Source organism: Rattus norvegicus, chromosome 11 (genome assembly GCF_021556685.1).
Source record: "Rattus norvegicus strain SHRSP/BbbUtx chromosome 11, alternate assembly SHRSP_T2T, whole genome shotgun sequence".
Taxonomy (NCBI): Eukaryota; Metazoa; Chordata; class Mammalia; order Rodentia; family Muridae; genus Rattus; species Rattus norvegicus.
In genome coordinates this window covers 57,517,361-57,538,013 of record NC_141544.1, presented here as the reverse complement: position 1 = coordinate 57,538,013, position 20,653 = coordinate 57,517,361, and the positions used below count along the sequence as shown (strand labels likewise).

Genomic DNA, 20,653 nt, shown 5'->3' with positions numbered 1-20,653 from the left:
CTCAGGTGTATACCTACACTGGGCTGGGCCCTCCCTCATCAATCACCAATCAAGAAAATGCCCTACAGCCTTGTCTTATGGAAGGACTTTCTCAGCTGTTTCCCTCCCTGATAGACTCTAGCCTATATCAAGTCGACATAAAACTAGCAGGCACACATATACTCTTTTAAAATAATTACAAGTCAAATCAAACAACAAATAAAACAGATACCACCTGATCAAGTAAGATTTATACCAGGAATCAAAGGTTGGGTGATATAGATTAAAAGCAAGACTCCTCGCAAATGAATAATAAAAGAGAATTTCAAACTCACAAAAATCATCTATGAAGAACCTACTTTTAATATATTAGTACAATGTTTAATGGCTTCTTCCTAAGTTTCACAGGAAAAAATCAATATAGTTGTGCTAACCACTGCTCATCAGCATGGTAGAGGGCAAAATGGAAAGATATAAAGTTAAGAGAGGGTGAAGTGGTTATAACACTCATACATCACCAAATCTATTAAAATTCTGAGTATCAAAAACCCAGGAAAATGAATAAGCAAATTAAGAAGATTGTATGGTTTATTCATATATTAGCACCAAATAATTACAAAATAACTTACATTTAAATTAGCATAAAATTTTCAAGCTTTTGGAAATGATAAGATATGGGTAAGAATTTATTATTAAAAGAACATTTACGTATCTAAATAAGTGGAGATATAAACTAATGAGCAGAAGGCTCATTAGCTAACTTGTCTTCTCCAGTTGACATAGTTAAAAATCTAAAGGAAGAGTGCTGGAAAGATGGCTCAGTGGTTTGGATAAGGGCACATTATTACTCTTTCATAGGATCCAAGTTTGCTTCCTAGTCCCTACACCTCGGGGACAGCTTTGGGGACCAAACGCCCTCTTCTGGTCTCCATGGGCATCAGGATACCTGTGGATTTATGCACATATACATAGATAAGAAGCATCTCCAATAAATTTTTGTGGGGATTTGTGGCCTGGTTTTAACTTCGCGACAAGCCTTTAAAGAGGAACGTAGCTTAACGCTTACTTGCTTTCCTAGTTTCATGATTGACTAAGTTACAACCAAAAATACTGGGTAGAATCAACATAAAAACGAAGACATCAATGAAATAAAAAATGTTCAAAAATAAAGTAGGACTGGAGATGTAGTTTGGTGGGAAGACAATCGGCTGGCATGTGCAACGCCTTGGATTTAATCCCAGAATCACATATAAATTAAAGCGCCAAACAGTAAGTCAGAGATAATCAGTTGACCTTTTATGTATTTGCTAAAGCTACTAACTGAGGAAGTTTGTTTGTTTGCAAACGAAAATGTTCTGAACTGGCTAGGTGAAAACATCACCCTTAAAACTCAATTTAATATGGCGCACGCATTGAAAACAAAACTGAAGCCGTAAAGCCTTCAGAATAAAATGTAGGGGGATGTGTTTGCAACTTTGGGACGTTCAACTGTATTTGAAGGGCAAAATAGTTCTAAATATAAGAATTATAAAAATAAATATAAAATAACAATAAATATAAAATTATGAAATGCATTTAATCTAAATTGAAAACTGCTGCTCATCCAAATGTATTTTTTCAGATAAATAAAAATGATAGTCACGGGATGGAGAAAATGTGTGTGTGTGTGTGTGTGTGTGTGTGTGTGTGTGTGTGTGTGTGTGTGTGTAAGAGAGAGAGAGAGAGAGAAAGAGACAGAGAGAGAATTGCAAGTTAAACTGTAAGTTAGAATTGTAACTTATAAAGAATATATATGCATAATAAGAGTGCAAACATACAGCTTTTATTTTAATGAGCAAAAGAGTTGAATGGACACTCTGTTAAAGAAGCCATATAGATGACTATCAGGACAAGAAAATGCTCTGCCTTCAGTCCTGAGAGAAACAAGGCTCTAGGGGAAAACCGCTTCATTCCCCGCTGTCATAGATAGGTCACCTATGGCATGCACTAGCATCTGTGCACAGACTCCGGAATGCCCAGGTGATGTTGGAGACAGGGGCAGTATGTTCAGTACAGAGAAGCTAATTTCCCAAAAAATGTTGCGGGACATCTAGAAACAAAGGAACATACACAGTTCTAAACACAGATCTTCAGCTTTCAAAAATTATTTTAGAACAGATCATGAACTCAGTGTAGTTTGTGTGAAACTAATAGAAGAAAATCTTGGCGGCCTTGGAGGTAGCTATAAAATTTTAGATATCTTACGAAGACCACTAAGGTAAAGTGTATATGTGAGACTTCAAAGCAACTCTGTTATATTTTTGTTCTTCCTGCCATAAAATATTATCGCCAAACACACTTGTTTTAGAATTTGCTATTTTTTTTCTTTCTCGTTTATTCGTTTATTTATTTGTTGGTTTGTTGAGACATGGTTCCTCTGTGTAGCTCTAGGTGTCCTGGAACTCTCTCAATAGATCAGGCTGGCCTCAGACTCAGAGATCTGCCTGCCTCTGCCTTCTGAGTGCTGGGATTAAAGTCATGCAACACCACCACAATCTGGCTCTTAATTCCTAAAGCTCAGATGATTTCTGCATAAAATGAAGAGTCTGTCCCTGTGTAAGCCGGAGAAAGAGGGTCAGGATAAGTTAAGATAGATTTTTATCCGAAAAAAGAGGAATATAGGAGAATAAAACAACAACAACAACAAAAAACAAAACAACAACAACAAAAAAAACCCTTCAGCAATCTGGGGGGGGGGGCTGACGAAAGGATCCCAGAAAGCACAGAGGTGGGGGCAGGGTGGGGAGACATATGCTGCAGAGAATTACATGCAAATTCAGTCTCAGTGCTCGCACAGGGCAGAAGCAGAAGCTGCTTTCAGAAGGTACGCTAGAGGGAAATCTAGAATCCCACCTTCAAGACAAGCTCACGGGCTATAATCCCAGCAGAAAGACCAGGAGTTCAAGGTCATCTGGGCCTAGGTTAGCTACTTGCTTATATGGGCTACATGGGACCCCATCTCAAATCCACCACCTTAATAGGAAAGTTTGATCATAAGAATTATTCAATGTTTCCGTGGGGCTGGGAACAGAAATTTTTTAATCTACCTTTTATGGCTGAGGTGACCCCTGAAGGCTTCCTTGTCACGCTGATGGCTTTGGTTCAGCTTCCACACCCATAACCTTTAGAGTTTATGATACTACCTACTCGTCATTGTGATATCTTTATAGTTTTTCTGTCCCCTGGAGTTTCCCTTAAGAATGGAAGCCTGTTGGTGTGTTTGAACGTTTACTTACAATTTGTACACAATCATAAGCATGAAGAAACATCTACCCATACCAAGTCGGCCGTTCTGGCTTTTAGTTACAAGTCTGATCGTTAAAGAATATTTTGAATCAAGGTCATAGCTTGTTTCCCCAGATCTCAGAACGTTCCTAATGAATACGAGGTTAATAAGTATTTGCTGAATGGTTTCTCTGTCATTGGAATTCCAGTTGAGGGTATCTAGTTCAAGGTGGATTATCTGCTCTTCTGTTTTTATGATACATTTAACTCCATGTACTACCCACCTCAGAATCTTAGCCTCTTAAGTACTCAAACGACCCAAAATGTCATCCAAAGTAGTACTACCATCCTTAAGGATCTATCATAAACATATATCACGTGTATACACACATAATATATACATATTATATACACATCTATGTATATATGCATCATGTATATACACATACATATATACAGAAAGACGAAGTAGTTTATCTATATAATTAATTGTACAGCTATGTATTCAAAAGGAGACATTAGGCTGATCATGTCTAATAAAATGTATTCATTGTAGAGAAAAGCAAGGAAGAACGAAATAAAACACACAAAGTATACCTTTTGTTAAGATAAAGGTTGCTCAATATTAACTACTGGGTCAACATTTTCACTACATGTAATAAATATTTTAATAAGCTTTCTTCTGCTAGCGAGGTAGCATAGATATTGAAAACAAATATCTCATGGCTGTCCCACGGCTGTTCTTGGAGCTCTTTCTGTTTCTCTGTTCAGCTAGTCAACTTAATTTAATGATTAAGCCTCCTGCAGAGTTTTGGCGTGATAACTTGAGTCTCAATCCAAAGGTCCAGTGTGGCTGAATGGTATCCATTCTAGGTATAATTCGAGGATGAAACTGCTCAGCACTGAATGGCATAAAACTGTAAATTAGAAAACATTTGCCTGTGTGTATTGAGTGCTTACAAGATACAAGTTATTATCATCTTAAATCTTCAAGTGCATGGACTCATTGAATTCTCAAAATAGTTTCACCGGGCAGAATTTATTATCACTAAGGGGGAAACTGATGCATGGAAATACTGACTACAGTGCCCAGTCACTTGGATAGTAAACAGCCATGTTGAGATTTAAAGCAAGGTAGTCTGGTTCCAGTGGTCTCTTCCTTCTCTCAAAAACAGTCTTGGCCACAGTATTCAGGAAGAATCTTTAACAGACTCTGCTGACAAGAGTCTGGCCTACCCTGATGGCCATATCCAAAAACATCTAATACCTGGAAATGCAGGAATAACCCACCAAGTCAAGAGTCCAGCTTCTTTATTTAAGACAATGGCTTTGAAATGGGATCAATAGACATCACTGATTCTTACGTTAACACAATCCAGATCACTGTCCCTCAGCCACTGTACAACAAAACATATCCCTTGAATGAGACTCCCTTCCTTTTCATGGATAATTTTGTATTTAAAAAATACTTAGCACCTGAATGTGTGGGGAAGCAGGAAAGGAGGAAGGAGGAAAATGACAGAGACTTGAAACTGGAGAACTGAAAGCCAACAGCACCCCAGTGACCTCCAACCCGCTTTCCTCTAATCATAAGACAATGTCTCTGGACTGTTGTGGTCTTTTTTTTTTTTTTAACACTAAAATGATCCTCAGTTTCAGGAGTTAGGTTTATTACTGAGTTTGATTCTGCAGGAAGTACTAAATTTAGTAAAAGGAAAAAAAAAGGATGATTTTCTGAGCAGCAGTAGACTCGCCTTGATTTTTCCTGATAACATTTTCTACTGAACGAGAATTATGAGTGCTATAAAATCTGACCTTGGGTTGGAGACTATATAAACCTTCTGTAGCCTCTTGTTAGGCAGCTGAGGACCAAGTCTTTCCTGTAGTGGGGAAAGAAGATTATATCTGGAGTAGGGAAAGAACAGAAAGCAGGGAATTCTTAACTGTGTCAGAGCTGTAGGACACTTAAATAAGGCACTGCTACTGTGTGCTGAGGTCGAGATGCCCTCTCATTATAGAAATCAAAGAAATTCTTTCACCATTGTATCATGAACCTCTGGGTATGTTTATATTAGGATTAGCGCAAGCTCGTAAATATTAAAGGAGATAAATGTAATGAAATCCACATTTGTATTTAAGTTTAATTGTCAAGTGTGATGGGTCTCCAAGCCACCCTGCTTTTGCACTGTAAGCCTTTTGATGTTAGAAGCATGAAGCCAGCCACTGTAGACTTGTTGTGTCTATTCCTTATGAAAACTACATTAGATATTTTTTATGAACACCTAATGGGAAAGGGCTGTGGTTCTGAAAGTACACAGATTTCTTTCAATATAAATATACCCTGAAAGATCGCTGACCATATGGGTAAATAAGAGGCTATTTGTAATGGGAAAGACCTTAATGAATCCTGGAGGCTAATGGTCATATGACAGCCACATGGCTTGAAGCAGCGGGAAACAAAAATAATAGCTTTTAGACATCTGGATTTGCGGTTTTCTCTATTTTGAAGCATGAGGATTTACCAGATTTGTTATCTCATTTCTGAGCACAACTATTTGGGAGTTCTTCATCCATGAGACGGACTGAATGCATCCTCTCATCCATGTGTTGAAGTCAAATTTCCAATTTCATAGCATTAAATGACAATTTTTTTAAAAAAAATGAATGAGTGTTCATGAGGGTAGATCTTTCATGATGGAATTAATGCCCTAAAGGGATGAAAAGAAGAGTGTTGTCTATTTACATCATGTAAGGTGCAACAAGAAGACACCTCAGAACCAAGAGGCAGACTTTCTCAAGAATCTGAATCTGGTGCTCACTTTCCCTCGGACTCGCTTCAGTCCCCACAACTGTGAGAAAGGAGATTTCTATTGTGTATAATTACTTGCTTATGGTATTTTCTTACAGTTGCCTCAATGAACTAAGTCTACCTTCAAGCTGTATAAGATTTATTTATTCATCCCGATAACTCAAAATTAGTTGTAGAGAATCTATTAGATTTCTAAATCAGGCCTTTGTTCTCTTCAACAAAGTAAGTCAATTTGAAGAAGTATGTGAAAAGAGGGGAGCTGGGAATAAGAACTTGTTTTGGATCGGTAGAAAATGTCTATAAAGTGGAGGCATTTGACTGAAGACCTCAGTCATCCAAAAAGATGTACGTGTGAAATGGAGGGTGGTGCTATAGGTAGGGAACCAACACTGTAGGGAAGAAAACCAAGTCTAGAACTGGTTTTTGGGAATTGCACACACTATCAATACTATTGAAAGGTTTTTTTTGCCCAAAGAAATATCAAATTGATAGGAGTCATGTGTTAGAGAGCATACATGATATATTACTCTTGGCAATAAGTAACATCGTTATTAGTTAATAATTCCCTCAATGTCATACAAAATTGACAGGCTACCCAGCAAACCCAAAGGAAGTTTCAGCTACCCCTGTGCTACACTGTCCATCGTTGGAACCAGACTCTTAATCGGTGACCTTTTAACAAGAGGCACAGTTCAGAAAGAAAAGTTCCATTTGCCCACAGAAGCTCACTGGAATTCTATACATCATGCCTTCAAGTGCTTCTTTGACATTTGGAACAATGGTTCGCTTAAATGGGGGCCTTACACTTAGAATAATTAGAGTTGATTTGATTTGTGACTTTTTGGCTATTATGAATTTGACTTTCCACTGAAATTAGACACTGGCTGGAATGGGAAACACTAGAAAAATGAAGCTCCTGTTGCTGTTTTGAGTTAGAAGATCAATGCAGACAAACAATGCAAAGTTGGAGAAAGCACCTTAGCATCCCCCAGATGACCGCAAAGCATGGCGGTTACTACACTGACTGAAATGCATGCAAACTGAAGCCCGACTCCTAATTTTTAATTCACACACTCTATTATTATGGGAGAATCATGACAGGAACACAGCAGGCCTTCCAAAGAATGCAGCAGGGCGATCTGATTGTCAGGCTCACTGAGCCATGGTGAACTGGGATTTTCAGATCTCATGGAAAGAAAGGAAAAAGGGTGAATTAATTTACTCTAGTTCCCTTTGTGCTTCTGAGAGCAAAACCCAGCAAGATCGTGATGGTGCAGGTTCAAATTCACAGCCCGTGTTGCATAGCTATATAAATCCAAATATCTTCTCTCAACCCTGGTTTCTCCATTTGTAACACAAATGAAATATTCCTGCTTTAAATGTGGTGATCTGGATTAAGTGAGAAAAGATACTTGAAGTTTGGCGTATGCTATCTTGGTCATAGAGTTTTTGATATTGTAAGGTATAGAAAAATTAGCTATAAAAACCAATATTCACCCTGTGGCCAAATAGAAACCATTTCACTGACATTTTTTCAAATCAGAAGTTGGAAGTTTTCTTTATCCTTCTGTGGTTTTTTTTTCAAACAGTCTTATTCTGCTCAGTATGACCTAGAGCTCCAGCAATCCTCCAGCCTCCGCCTCCACCTCCTGAATGCTACCATGACTGTGGAACTCTATATGCCTACAATGGAGGGTTTTTTCTTTTGTTTTTCACAAATAAGTTATCATTTTTCATGAATACATTCTGTTTATATGAAATGACTTTTGAATATAGTAAATTAATTTGGACATAGTGTACATGTGCTTATGCACTTCTTCCTAAATAACACATTTATAGTTAGCCATGAGTGTGGGATCATGTCCATAACCCCACACGTGGAATGCTGGTGCAGAAGGTGTCTTGCTCATGATACAATGAGTGTGATGTCATCTGGGATACAAATTGTGAGTCCGAGGACAATCCAAACTATAAAATAAGCTCTCAAAAAACAAACAAAAAAAGGCTTTAACAGATACATCAGTTTCTCTGAGATATGCATGAACTCTGACTCTAAGAAAAATGTTAATTTAAGGATAACTTATAACTAAGTAAGGAACTAAAGAAAAAATACTCAATTAATAACAATAATTAATAATTATTAAATAATAATAATTATTATTATTATTAATGACATTAGTAGAATGAAGGGAGGTGGAAGGAAAAGAGATGGAATTCCTAGAAGAAGTTAAAGGAAAAAAAAAGGGAAGTGGACTGGAACTGAATTAAACAAATACAAACAACTAAACAAAAGCAAACACTCCAAATGCAATGTACAAGGAGCACACACAGCAGCAGCCTAAGTCTTCATTCTTCCTATTTGTTAATGATTGTGACAATCCTCGAATTTTCTGTTGCCTTTCCCCCAATTCTATCCCCACAAGGGAGGGATATCCCTTATATAAAGAGACAACTGACAAACTAACACCAAGGGCAAAGCTAGTCTTTCTGAGGGGCTGGCATGTTACTGCCCTGAGAAGCAGAACGTTTACTACCCTTTACTCCCTTTACTTCCTTTAAAGGCCCTCAACAACTCGGAGGTGTGCCCAGGCTTAAGCAGTTTCCCCTACGCCTTTGACTAACTTGCACTTACAGGCCTCTGTTTAGTATTGTGCCTCATGTTGCTTTTGTACTTTGTCCTCTCAACGGTTCGATTTAATGGTGCCATTTCTAGGTCACAAGTTGCCCTTTGAAAACACAGGCCATTGGGAATGCGACAAGAAGGAAGACATTTCCCAAACATAAATCCTGTAAGCGAGATCTTACACATTTAATCCATGTAACAGCGAGAGAGACTCTTTATGGTTTTCCTTAAACCTGAATGAAAGTATTTTACAAACGCTAACATTTTAGTTTTCTTCTTTTGTCCTGTTTAATTTCTTACTCAAGTTCTCTAAATGCTGCCAACACAGTATCCTCTGGATTCTATTCTGTTTATGTTATGTAGGGATGGCTGCATTCCACACTACCTCTTCAGCACCAGCCAGTATCAAACATTCGTCCTCAGCATGGGATTCTGCAGCCTGGCACCATTGCATCTTCCTTGAGGAAAGACTGATTCTCCTTACTGGCATTAGTTACCTCTAGTCACTCAGTTTTACCTGTTCTAAACCTCAGCTCTGAATCTATAGCAGTGGTTCTCAACATTTTTAACACTGCAACCCTTTAATTCAGTTCCTCATGCAGTGTTGATCTCCAAACCATAAATTATTTCATTGCTATTTCATAGCTGTAATGCTGTTATTGTTGGGAATTGTAATATTTTTAGATGGTCTTAGGTGACCCCTGTGAAGGTACCCAAAAGGGTCATAACACACAGGTTGAGAACCGGCGCTTTATAGTGGACCTCCAGAGGCCAAGGAATGCAGTGTTAGAATGATTAAAAATGTATTTTTGAGTTCTCAAGGGCTTTATTTTAACACTGTCATTTTACAGGTTATGCTTCTGTCCCTATTTTCCCCATGAGGTCTGGAACACAGCAGGAAACGTTTCAAGCACATACTGAACCAGCAGGAAAGTAACCTTTAAACTTAATTTAATTTTTTCAACTTTAACTCATTTTCTACACCTGCGAAATGGGAAACTTGTACATCAACCTAAGTTCTTTTCATGCATGACTCTAGTGCTAACATCACTAAGCTTCCTTCTTGAGATGAATTTCTATTCTGTACATAGTTTTTTGGGAGTCTGAGTTCACAGCTATTTACCTTTATAGGATTTAGCTCAGTAAACCCAAATATACATCATTATACTTTCTATTGTTATTCATTCTATCAACTCAGGAATTAAAATAGCACATAGAAGCCAATTCCAACACCCTGCTTATTCACATACACACACACACACACACACAGACACACAGACACACACACAGACACACAGACACACACACAGACACACAGACACACACACATATACACAGAGAGAGAGAGACAGAGAGACAGACTCGCACACACACACACACACACACAGACACACACACACAGAGACAAGAAGAGAGAGAGAGAGAGAGAGAGAGAGAGAGTCTCATTTTTTTGTTTTTTTTTTTAATAAAGCTGTGCACTGGCCATCAACCAACTGCCCTCTTACACTTCTTAAGTGGTATTGTGGAAGGCAGCCATTGTGTGGACAGGGCACTTCCCTGGCACTGAAATATCAGGTAGCAGAGTCAGAGGTTCAGTGCCACCACCACCCCAACACCCACTCTGTGTCTCAGTAGATTATAGCAGGGTGACATTACCTCTGTTGATCCTTACGACCATCCTCCAGATGCCCAGTCCCAAAACAATGCCCGTCAGCAAACCACACACAATAGTCACCAGGACCCGGACATCGAAGGATCGGCAGGAACGCATGGTGAAGCCAAAACACTGCACCACTATGTGCAAAACAGCTGGCTTCTCCTTAAGTCAAGAAATGTAACCAGAGATGGTTATAAAACATGAAAAGAATTCTTCCCTTCAGTGGTCTGTCTGGCAGGTGTTCTCATGTTTTAAGAGTTTTGAAGTTAATTCACAATAATGTAGTTGGAGTCACAGAATAAAAGGTACGCAGTATGCTCATTCTTCACTGAGGAGATCAACAGGTGGGGATTCTCAGAAAGGAAACTAACTTAAGGCAATAAAAAGGGGGCGGGATTAGCCTTGAGGGTCAAAGGGTGACTATCTGGACAAGATATACAGTCCAGGAAAGAGGCAAGTTACCAGAACCCAAAGAGGAAGCCAGGAAGGCAATGAATCCCTCTGGTTATCTACAGATCAGTCTGCTGTACTTTGGCTTTAAGAGCAAGTGCTTCAGGAGAGTCAAACACCCTCTTGGATAAGGTGTCATTGTTGGCCTTGATATGATAAACTGCAATAGCCACATAGGATTCCACTCTTGAATTTCCTTAAGGGGCCTACGTTCTAACAGCTGCAACTGATGAATGAGTATATGGACTTGGGGAGGATTATAAAAGCACTAAAACAGAATTAAACTCATCTATTATGAATTAAATGATGTCTCCACATTCACGAGTTGAAGTCTTAACCCAAAGCACCCACGATGCAACCATGATTGAAGATAAGTTTGAAATATAATTGAGTTTAAATGAAGTTAATAGTGTGGGCCTTATTCCAACATGGTTGCTGTCTTTATAAGAGAACATTTGGGCCCCAATGTGCACAGAGGGACAATGTCTGAGGAATCAAAGGGATAATACAACCAATTGCAAAGAAAGGCTACAGAGAAAGGCTTGGAGTACTACCTTCCTTCAAAGTCCTAGGAACCGACTACCATGACATCTTGCTTTAAAACAGTAATTCTCAACTTGTGGGTCTCAACTTTCACAGGGGTCACATATCAGATAGCCTGCATATCAGCTATGTACAGTACAACTCATAACAATTGTGAAATTACAGTTATGAAGTAGCAACAAAAATAATTTTATGGTTGGGGGTCACCACAACATGAGGGCAATACATTCCTGTTATTTAAGCCACATAGCTTGTAGTACTTTGTCACAGCAATCCTAGGAAAGAAATCCTCCCTTAAAACTTTCACAAACTGCTATCTCTCCTATGCAGCCGTGACTCTGGGGATCCTGCTTTACTCTTCCCTCCTCCTCCCTAGTCTCAAATGAAGGTGCTAATGAGTACTCACGTGACTGAAGTTCTGGTTCTGGTGGATGAGTCAGTGGGTGGTTCCTCTGTTCATTTAGACCCAGGATGATAAAGTGCCTTCTTTGTCTTGAGACTGTCACAGGCAGGAATGAGCCCTCAAGCACTTACAATGTTCCAGGGTGAGAAACCAGGGTGTAACTCCTGATAAAACAGACCACAATGTTAAAGATAACAAAAATGTGTTGCAACAGAATACTCTTCTGGGAGTATTAAACATAGATTTATAAAATAAATTTTACATCTAAACTGATCGTTTGTTTGCCCCTCAAAATTATGTATTGTTCCCCAAGTTTTAATAATACTTCGTAAAGTACAACTCTGGGGGGAATATTAACATAAAGTCCCAATTTTTCCTCATTCTAGAGCTTCGAAAAACCACATTAATATGTCACAAAATGAAAGAATTTAAAGACTGCTACAGAAGGGGGAAAAAACAAACGAATCCATGTTCATAGTCCATTTGTTGTGAATATGTAATATTTATTCTTATGTGCATGCATAATCTACCCAAAATGGCAAGAGTAGGATACATAAAAAAATTATTCATTGAAATCCAAAGGATCTAGGTTCAAGGCATTTGAAAACCATTACACCTTTTCTCAATTAGTATCACTTACTATATCTTACTTTTTCAATATTAAAACTAGTAATATTCCATAAGTAATAAACTATGAAGATGAATTAAACAGAAAACACACCAACACAGTGCTACATACATTTCAGTCTTCACGTCATTTATTTCATAACACAACACCTTTCCCAGTGCAGAAACAAGGACGAGGTTAGAGATGACTTCAAGATGAGCTCTGTGTAATATTGAGCAATACTAGATGTATGGGACGTCCTGGGGCCTCCAGTGTGTTCTTATGTGTTGCACGTTGCCAGGTTCCTAATGTTTCTTAACTACAGACCTCCCTTCCCAGGAAGACTCTCTCATAGATGTCATTCTTTAAAATATACTATGGAAACACTGCTTTGCTGAAGAGGATCATGCATAGTTCTCCTACCAGGATGACGAGGTTTGATTGTCTGTTTGTTTTTACAAGGTTGCACACATTTTGAAGGGAAAGAACCCACCAATGGGTGAAAACAGATTTTGGTGGTACATAGACATTTTCCTCCCCAAATCAATGGATGGACAGGAACCCTGGGACGATGCAATGCTCATAGCTTCATATAGCTTTGTCTCTTTGGCCACATTGTTGAATTCATAAGGTTTTCCTTATCATCTAAGAACAATAGAAATTTGTGGGATGGGAAAAATCCTTGTCATAATTCAGATATTTATATTTATGTAAGGATATGAATTACTGTCATTTAAAAATGTATAAACTGTCATTCTTATGGTCTAGATATGATATATCCCTTCCCCAAAGTTTATTTATTGCAAGGTTGGTCCACATATGGTGGCACTATTTTGGTAGGTTCAGAAAGCATTAAAACATTAGGAGAAAGGGCCTCACCAGAAGCCGGTCACTGGAACATGTCCTGAGGTGCCCCCATCTTGCCTGCTTTTTACTTCTCTCCCGTCTTCCATAAGACAAAAGGACTCCTTGATTATGCATTCTTGCTACGATGATGTTCTTTCAAAACACAGGGGACAAAACAAAACAAAACCAAAACCAAGGAAAAACAAAACAACAACAAAAACACCACAGACTCCTTAAGAAACTATGAGCCAAACCTTACCTTTCCTCCTTTAATTTCTATGTTTCAAAGACATCCTCACACAGGCTCAAAAGTCAGTAACACAACCACTATTTTTATGTACACATAGTTGAGAAGTCAAAGGAGAGAAAAGATAATGGGAAATGACTTATTTATTAATTTATTCTACTCAATATGTTGTGTATTGTGATGAGTCTGGTCCCTGAGGCAACAGGTCCCTGTTGTCACACAGTTGTCATTCAGGGAGACTTGGTTTTTTGTTAATGTGGTCACTAATTTGCTTCATGGACCCAAACATGTCACACAAAAACCAGGCCTCCATGTCTTCAAATTTTAAATAGCCCTGTTGGATCTCTTGTCCCTGTACATTTTATAAAGATTTCATCTAAATAAGAACAACAGTGTTTATCATGTGTGGGCAGACACTTTGTGACTCATAACAGGTGTCAGGGGCTGAGCAGAAGAATGAGAGCATCTATACAAGGAGATTAGCTTCAGATGTCACACCCCAAGCAGGGTAAGAGGCACTCCATGATGAAGTTGAGTGAGCCAGTATGAAAGGTCATTTGTGTGGAGAGGCAAAGGCAGAAAGGGAAGAATAAGGCATCCTTTGGAGACCAAGAATCTTTTCCTGGGTGACCTAATGGGTTAACCTAGGAAGACACCTGCAGTGTGGCACATGTAGGGAGGAAGGGCATGAACACATAGATGTGGGTGGCAAGAAGAACAAGACTGTTGGCACACAGGGTGATAGGTCAAACAGGCAGGCATATAAACAATGAAGCCAACCACAGCTTCTGAGCTTCCTATAATGTGTAAGTTTTGTCAACTCCTGAGTCTTGTAAGCAAGCTTCTCTCCTCCCTTCAGGAGGTAATGTTCAAATCAAAGAGCTGCAAAACACTGACTAGCTTCTGTCTGTAGTTCTCTGGAGAATATCAGGAATAATTGTCAGGCATTTTGAAAGACAAGAGGCTTATCATCCCCAGAAAGCTTAATAAGAGTATACGAATCAAGGACACTCAAGGAATCTGTGACCTGAAGAGCAGCTGTCTTGGGCTTGTCTTCTGGTGCTGTGATGAACACCATGACCAAACCAAACCAAACAAAAAGCCTATGGAGAAAAGAACTTTATTTTTGGCCTATAGCTTCAGAGGGAGGGATGAGAGTCTACCACAGTGAGGCAGAAACGTGGCAGCAAGCCATAGGCATTGAAGCAGAAACAGTTAGGGGAAGCCAAGAGCTTACATCTTCCAATGCAATCACAAAGCAGAGACAGTGAATGGAGGGTTGGCAAGACTCTATGTACCCACAGTCTGTCTCCAGTGATGTACTTCCTCCAACCAGACTCTTCCAAAGGCTTCACAACCTCCCCCAAAGAGTACCACCATCAGGATACCAAGTGTTCAGTCATGGGAACCTACTAAGGGGCATTTCTCCTTTAACCCACCATAGCAGGTATATTAAGGACAACAAAGACAGTGCACAAATCACTGATCAGCACATGATCTTCACTACAAATGTGAGTGCTACTTATCTGAGGACTGTTTTAGTGACAGTAGGACAGTCTGAGGAAACATGTCAACTTTACAAAGCCAGAAAACAGTACAAATGTATAAGGAAACCAAGTTTCCACAATGTTTTGCATGAAAAATGATGCATTTTGTAGATGGTATTAAATCTGGGAGACGGTATCTCTATCCTTGACATTTACTGATTACCCTCAAATACATTACTTCCTGGGACAAACACATGCTGTCTTTTGACATCTAATTCATTAAGTTTAAAACTAATGTTAAAGTAGAGGGAATCTATCAGCTTCCTAAGAATTCTTTAAGGAAATGTCACAAGTTGGGTATCTTAAGGACAGAGATTACTGCCTTGGAGCACTGAGACTGGAACTGAGAATCCCATTGAGGGCAGAATCACATTCCCTCGGCAGGTGCTAGGCAGAGCTCTGGTTCGTGTTTGTCTCTCAGCTTCTGGGATTTTGCTGTCAGCTTTTGGTGTCCTTTGATTTTTTGACTTGCAAGATCATACTTGATCTTGATGATCATCACATGGTCTTCTTAATTGCCCTCCATTTCCTTCTTTCATAAAGACCTTTGTCATATTGGGGTGGAGGTTTATGGGCTCCTTAGTCCGAGTATAGATTTATTTGGACTAACTTTGCAGGTTATCACCATACCTAAAACAGGGTGACAATACTTGGGTGGAGGCTGCAACTTCAAAATATGAAGTAGAGGAAGCCGGGAGACAATTGGATCTATAACAAAGGATTTCTGTGTTAATAAGTTAAAATATAAGGTTTTTTAAAAAAAATAATACAAATACTACTTCTGTTTTTCAGTAATATTCTCATTATTTCTTGAGAATTTCATAGATATATTTTGGTTATATTCATTCCCTAGTTCCTTTCTCTAACCCATCCTGGAATCCTAGAAGGATGCAGAATTCATGTCCTTTTTCCTTTGTAATCTACTGTGATCAATTAGTCTCACAGCTGCACATATGCACGTGGATATGGGGCCATTCACTGAAGCGCGCACAACCTATCCCAGGGCCAAACTCCCGAAGAAAAGCTACTCTCTCTGCTCCCAGTAGCCATGCTCTGCCAACAGCTATTCAGCTAGAAGTGGGACTCTTGTGTGTCCTTCCCCAAAATGTATGACAGCATGCTGACTGGTTTGATCATATGCAGGTCTTATGTAGGTAATCTCAGGTCTATGAGTTCATGACTGCAATGGTCCTACTTTGCTCAAACAACACAGACTTAGTATAACAGTCTTCTCTGGCCTCTGGGTCCTTCAAGCTTTCTCTCAGCTCATTCTCTGTGTACACTGAGCCTAGTGGAAGAGGTGGTGTAGTGATGGAGATGTCCATCTAGGATTGAGTACTCCGAGGTCCACTTGATCTCCACACGTTAGCCAGTAGTGAGACTTTGTATTACTCTCCCCTTCCTGCAAAAAAAAAAAAAAAAAAAAAAAAAAGGTTTTCTGATGAAGACCAAGAGCTTCACTAATCCATAGGCATTAAGCCAGAAGGTGGTTTTAGACTGTGCCACTTAGCAAAATAATAACACTGGGTCTACCCTTAGCATGTATGATCCTGCCTCTAGCCACAGCCCAGATTGTAGTATGACGCATGAATTATGTCCTGCTTGAAGTGGGCCCATAATCCAGTCAAAGATCAATTAATCCCATAACATTAATGCTGCTATCACACCGATGACCTATTCTGTCAGACTGACTGCCATTGTAGCTTACAAGGTGCAGAGCTGGGGAGGACTCTTAAGAACTTTTCTCCCTCCTCGGCTTGCAGAGCATCTTCCGGCACCATGAAACTAACCACCATGGAGGAAACTTCCATTTCAGTACCAGCTTGAAACTTCCGTGTCCGTAACAAAAAGTATCTTCAGCAGCAGATGTGTGTTGTCTCAGTGAACTGACTTAGGAAGTTAGTTAGCTTATGAGATGTCTTTCTATACTCTACCACTAGGGGGAGCATCATTACTACCGTCTTTTCCTCTGGTCCTGCGATTCAATAGTATCTCCAGGCTTCATCCATTTGCCCGTTATGTAAACACATCAGAACTTCAGACATGTAACAAATTTCTTGCACTGGGATGTAACTTGATGCTATGATTCTTTCGTACGTCTCTAGCTTTGATTACCAACTCTATAAAAAATGAACACGTTTCTTAAGGGGTGGGAAATGGAAGATGCAGCATGTTTCCTAAGCACCTATCCTTACCATCCCTCTCCCGAACCTCTAGATGAAATGGCAGAGACACCAAAACTATCTGGTGGCTTTCTCTCTGAACAGGATACTATATGACATAAACACGTTCACCTAAGGAGTCGCTGGGCCATCATGATGCATCATAACCACTAGTGCAGGGATCTCCCACTTCTGAAGATACATCTCCAGTGAGCCTGGGACACTGGGAAATCTTGAACCATCATTAACACCGATGTGGGGCGTCTCTCCTAAAGACAGAGTGAATGTTGGTGAATTGTCACACGATGCTCTTAAACTTGCCGGAAGCAGACTCTGGGGCAGGGGAGGCTCCCTTGTCTCAGGTCCCAGTGTGTTTAAGTGGTTTCCTAATCTCCCTGTCCTAGCCTACAACGAACTTTGAACTCTGTGGAAGAAAGGAAAACAGCAAAGTGCTAAGATATTAAAACACTGAGCCCTTGAGAATAGCAGAAGAATGAACCCCTTTCCGATAGAGGTTATTTTCGGCTATTCTATTCTATGATATAAAATGTATGGTAGAATGAGCAAGCCGAAGTTCTGTTGGGAATTTCAGCCGGCTGTCTCGATGACGTTTCCCTAGTGCATTTCTCTAGACTGTTGCAAACTTCCAGTTTAGTAACGCCACCTTTGTCCGCTCTCAATCAGGTCACTCCAGCTGTCTCTGTCTGATGTTGTCACCCGGCTTCATGTTTTGCAACATTTCTGCTGCCTGTGTCTATACCACAATATTCATTGTTTCTCATTTATGTTTGCCATATGCTTACTCAGAACACACTTTCAAAACTGTTTATAATTTTCTGCACCACATAGAGCACAACATTTTAGGGGACATCTTCCTTTCTATGCCCAAAGCTCATTTTCCACTGTAGCAATGGGCAGACGATTTCTGTTCATTGTTTATTAGCTTCAGAGATTAACAGTTTTAACTGCAGAAACAAAGAAGTATGAGCCCTACAGATTAGAGCCGGGGAGGGTTTTTATTTCTAGTGATAGAGGTTTGCAAAGCACGTGACCTGGTGTTGGCTTAGGCTCTGGGCTTTAGAGATATGGGCAGAAGAAGGCAATATGAAATAGCGAGGGGAACATGTTTTGTATATAACCTTAAAGAACCTGCAGAACCACCCTGAGAGGTAGATGGTAGGAAGAACGGTTAATAAAATGTGATAGGAACATAAAAGTTTTCATTTTTTAGGTTGAGAGTACAAGGCAGAGCTGTACATTGAATTACAAATTAGGTTAAAATAATTTAATGTTCGTTAATGTTCAGAGTCAAAGCTCTGAGTGTAGTACTAATGAATTTAAACTCACTCTAAGACACAAAGGGGGCATGGGTCTATTTCTAAGCAGGGAAGAAGTTGCTCTGTGTTAAATGGCTAAGACCTTCTGTTAGGTTAATGACCTGATTCCTGTATGCTTTGGAGTCGATGTATTTTGGTTTCCGATACAATCAGCAAATAGGAAATGGTTTCAGTTCCACTTCTAGATATTTGTCAAATCTTAACACCAATACCCTTTTTAGGACATTCAAAACAGGCCAGGAGAGTCAATTTGAGGGAAAAAGCCATACAATGAGCAATTTCTCACTTTCATTATATATATATATATATATATATATATATATATTATTAGATATATTTCTTTAGTTACATTTCAAACATTATTCCCCTTCCCGGTTCCCTGTCCATAAGACCCCATTCCCTCTCTTCCCCCTCCCCGATACGGCTATTCACTCTATATACCCCCTTATTATCCCCCCATATTCCCCTGCACAAGGGTCCAACCTTGGCAGGACCAAGGGCTACCCCTTCCCCTGGTGCCCCAACAAGGCTATTCTCTGCTATATATGCAGTTGGAGGCCTGGGTCAGTCCATATATAGTCTTTCTGTAGTGATTTAGTCTCTGGAAGCTCTGGTTGGTTGGCATTGTTGCTTTCATGGGGTTGCAAGCTCCTTCAACTCCTTTAGTGCTTCCTCTAATTCCCCCCAAGGGAGTCCTGTTCTCAGTTTGGTGGTTTGCTGCTAGCATTGACCTCTGTATTGGACATGCTCTGGATATGTCTCTCAAGAGACATCTATATCTGGTCCCTGTCTGCATGCATTTTCTAGCTTCATCAATCTTATCTAGTTTTGGTGGCTGTATATATATGGGCCACATGTGGATCAGGCTCTGAATGGTCCTTCCTTGAGTCGCTGCTCTAAACTTTGCTTCCATATCCCCTCCTATGGATATTTTTTCCCCTTTTAAGAAGGAGTGGGAGCATCTGCATTTTGGTCATCCTTCTTCTTGAACTTCCTGTGGCCTGTAGATTGCATCTTGGGTAATTTGAGCTTTTTGTCTAATATCCACTTATCAATGAGTGCATACCAAGTGTGTTTTTCTGTGATTGTGTAACCTCACTCAGGATGATATTTTCTAGTTCATTCCATTTGCCTATGAATTTCATGAAGTCATTGTTTTTGATAGCTGAATAGTACTCCATTGTGTAGATGTACCACATTTTCTGTATCCATTCCTCTGTTGAAGGGCATCTGGGTTCTTTCCAGCTTCTGGCTATTTAAAATGAGGCTGCTATGAACATAGTTAAGCATGTGTCTTGTTGTATGTTGGAGAATCCTTTGGGTATATGCCCAAGAGCGGTATAGCTGGGTCCTCTGGTAGTTCAATGTCCAATTTTCTGAGGAACCTCCAGACTGATTTCCAAAGTGGTTGTACCAGTTTGCAATCCCACCAACAGTGGAGGAGTGTTCCTCTTTCTCCACATCCTCACTGGCATCTACTGTCACCTGAGTTTTTTATCTTAGCCATTCTGACTGGTGTGAGGTGGAATCTCAGGGTTGTTTTGATTTGCATTTCCCTGATGACTAAAGATTTTGAATATTTTTTAGGTGCTTTTTGGCCATTCGATAATCCTCTGCTAAGAATGTTTTGTTTAGCTCTGTACTCCATTTCTTAATAGGGTTATTTGGCTCTCTGGAGTCTAACTTCTTGAATTCTTTGTATATTTTGGATATTTGCCCTCTATCAGATGTAGGATTGGTAAAGATCTTTTCCCAATCTGTTGGTTGCTGTTTTGTCCTAATGACAGTGTCTTTTGCTTTACAAAAGCTTTGCAGTTTTATGAGGTCCTATTTGTCGATTCTTGATCTTAGAGCATAAGCCATTCTTGTTTTGTTCAGGAAATTTTCCCCAGTGCCCATGTGTTCGAGACTCTTCCCCACTTTTTCTTCTATTAGTTTGAGTGTATCTGGGTTGATGTGGAGGTCCTTGGTCCACTTGGACTTAAGCTTTGTACAGGGTGATAAGCATGGATCAATTTGCATTCTTCTACATGCTGACCTCCAGTTGAAAAATGCTATCTTTCTTCCATTGGATGGTTTTAGCTCCTTTGTCAAAGATCAAGTGACTATAGGTGTGTGGGTTCATTTCTGGGTCTTCAATTCTGTTCCACCGATCTATCTGCCTGTCTCTGTACCAATA

At 39.6% G+C, this 20,653-nt stretch overlaps 1 protein-coding gene across 2 annotated transcripts in view; it reads right to left on the bottom strand.

The window, feature by feature from the left end:
* Positions 1-14,986, bottom strand: part of Adgrg7 (adhesion G protein-coupled receptor G7) — a 75,275-nt gene extending 60,289 nt beyond the window's left edge. Inside the window, exons 1-2 of one of the 2 annotated variants that reach the window (XM_087576316.1) lie at positions 13,215-14,986; positions 10,332-11,892 (exon numbers count right to left, since the gene is read on the bottom strand). In XM_087576316.1, coding sequence (XP_087432442.1) covers positions 10,332-10,446 — 115 coding nt within the window. In that variant the 5' untranslated portion in view covers positions 10,447-11,892; positions 13,215-14,986. 2 annotated transcript variants of the gene reach the window in all.
* Positions 14,987-20,653: the final 5,667 nt, after the last annotated feature.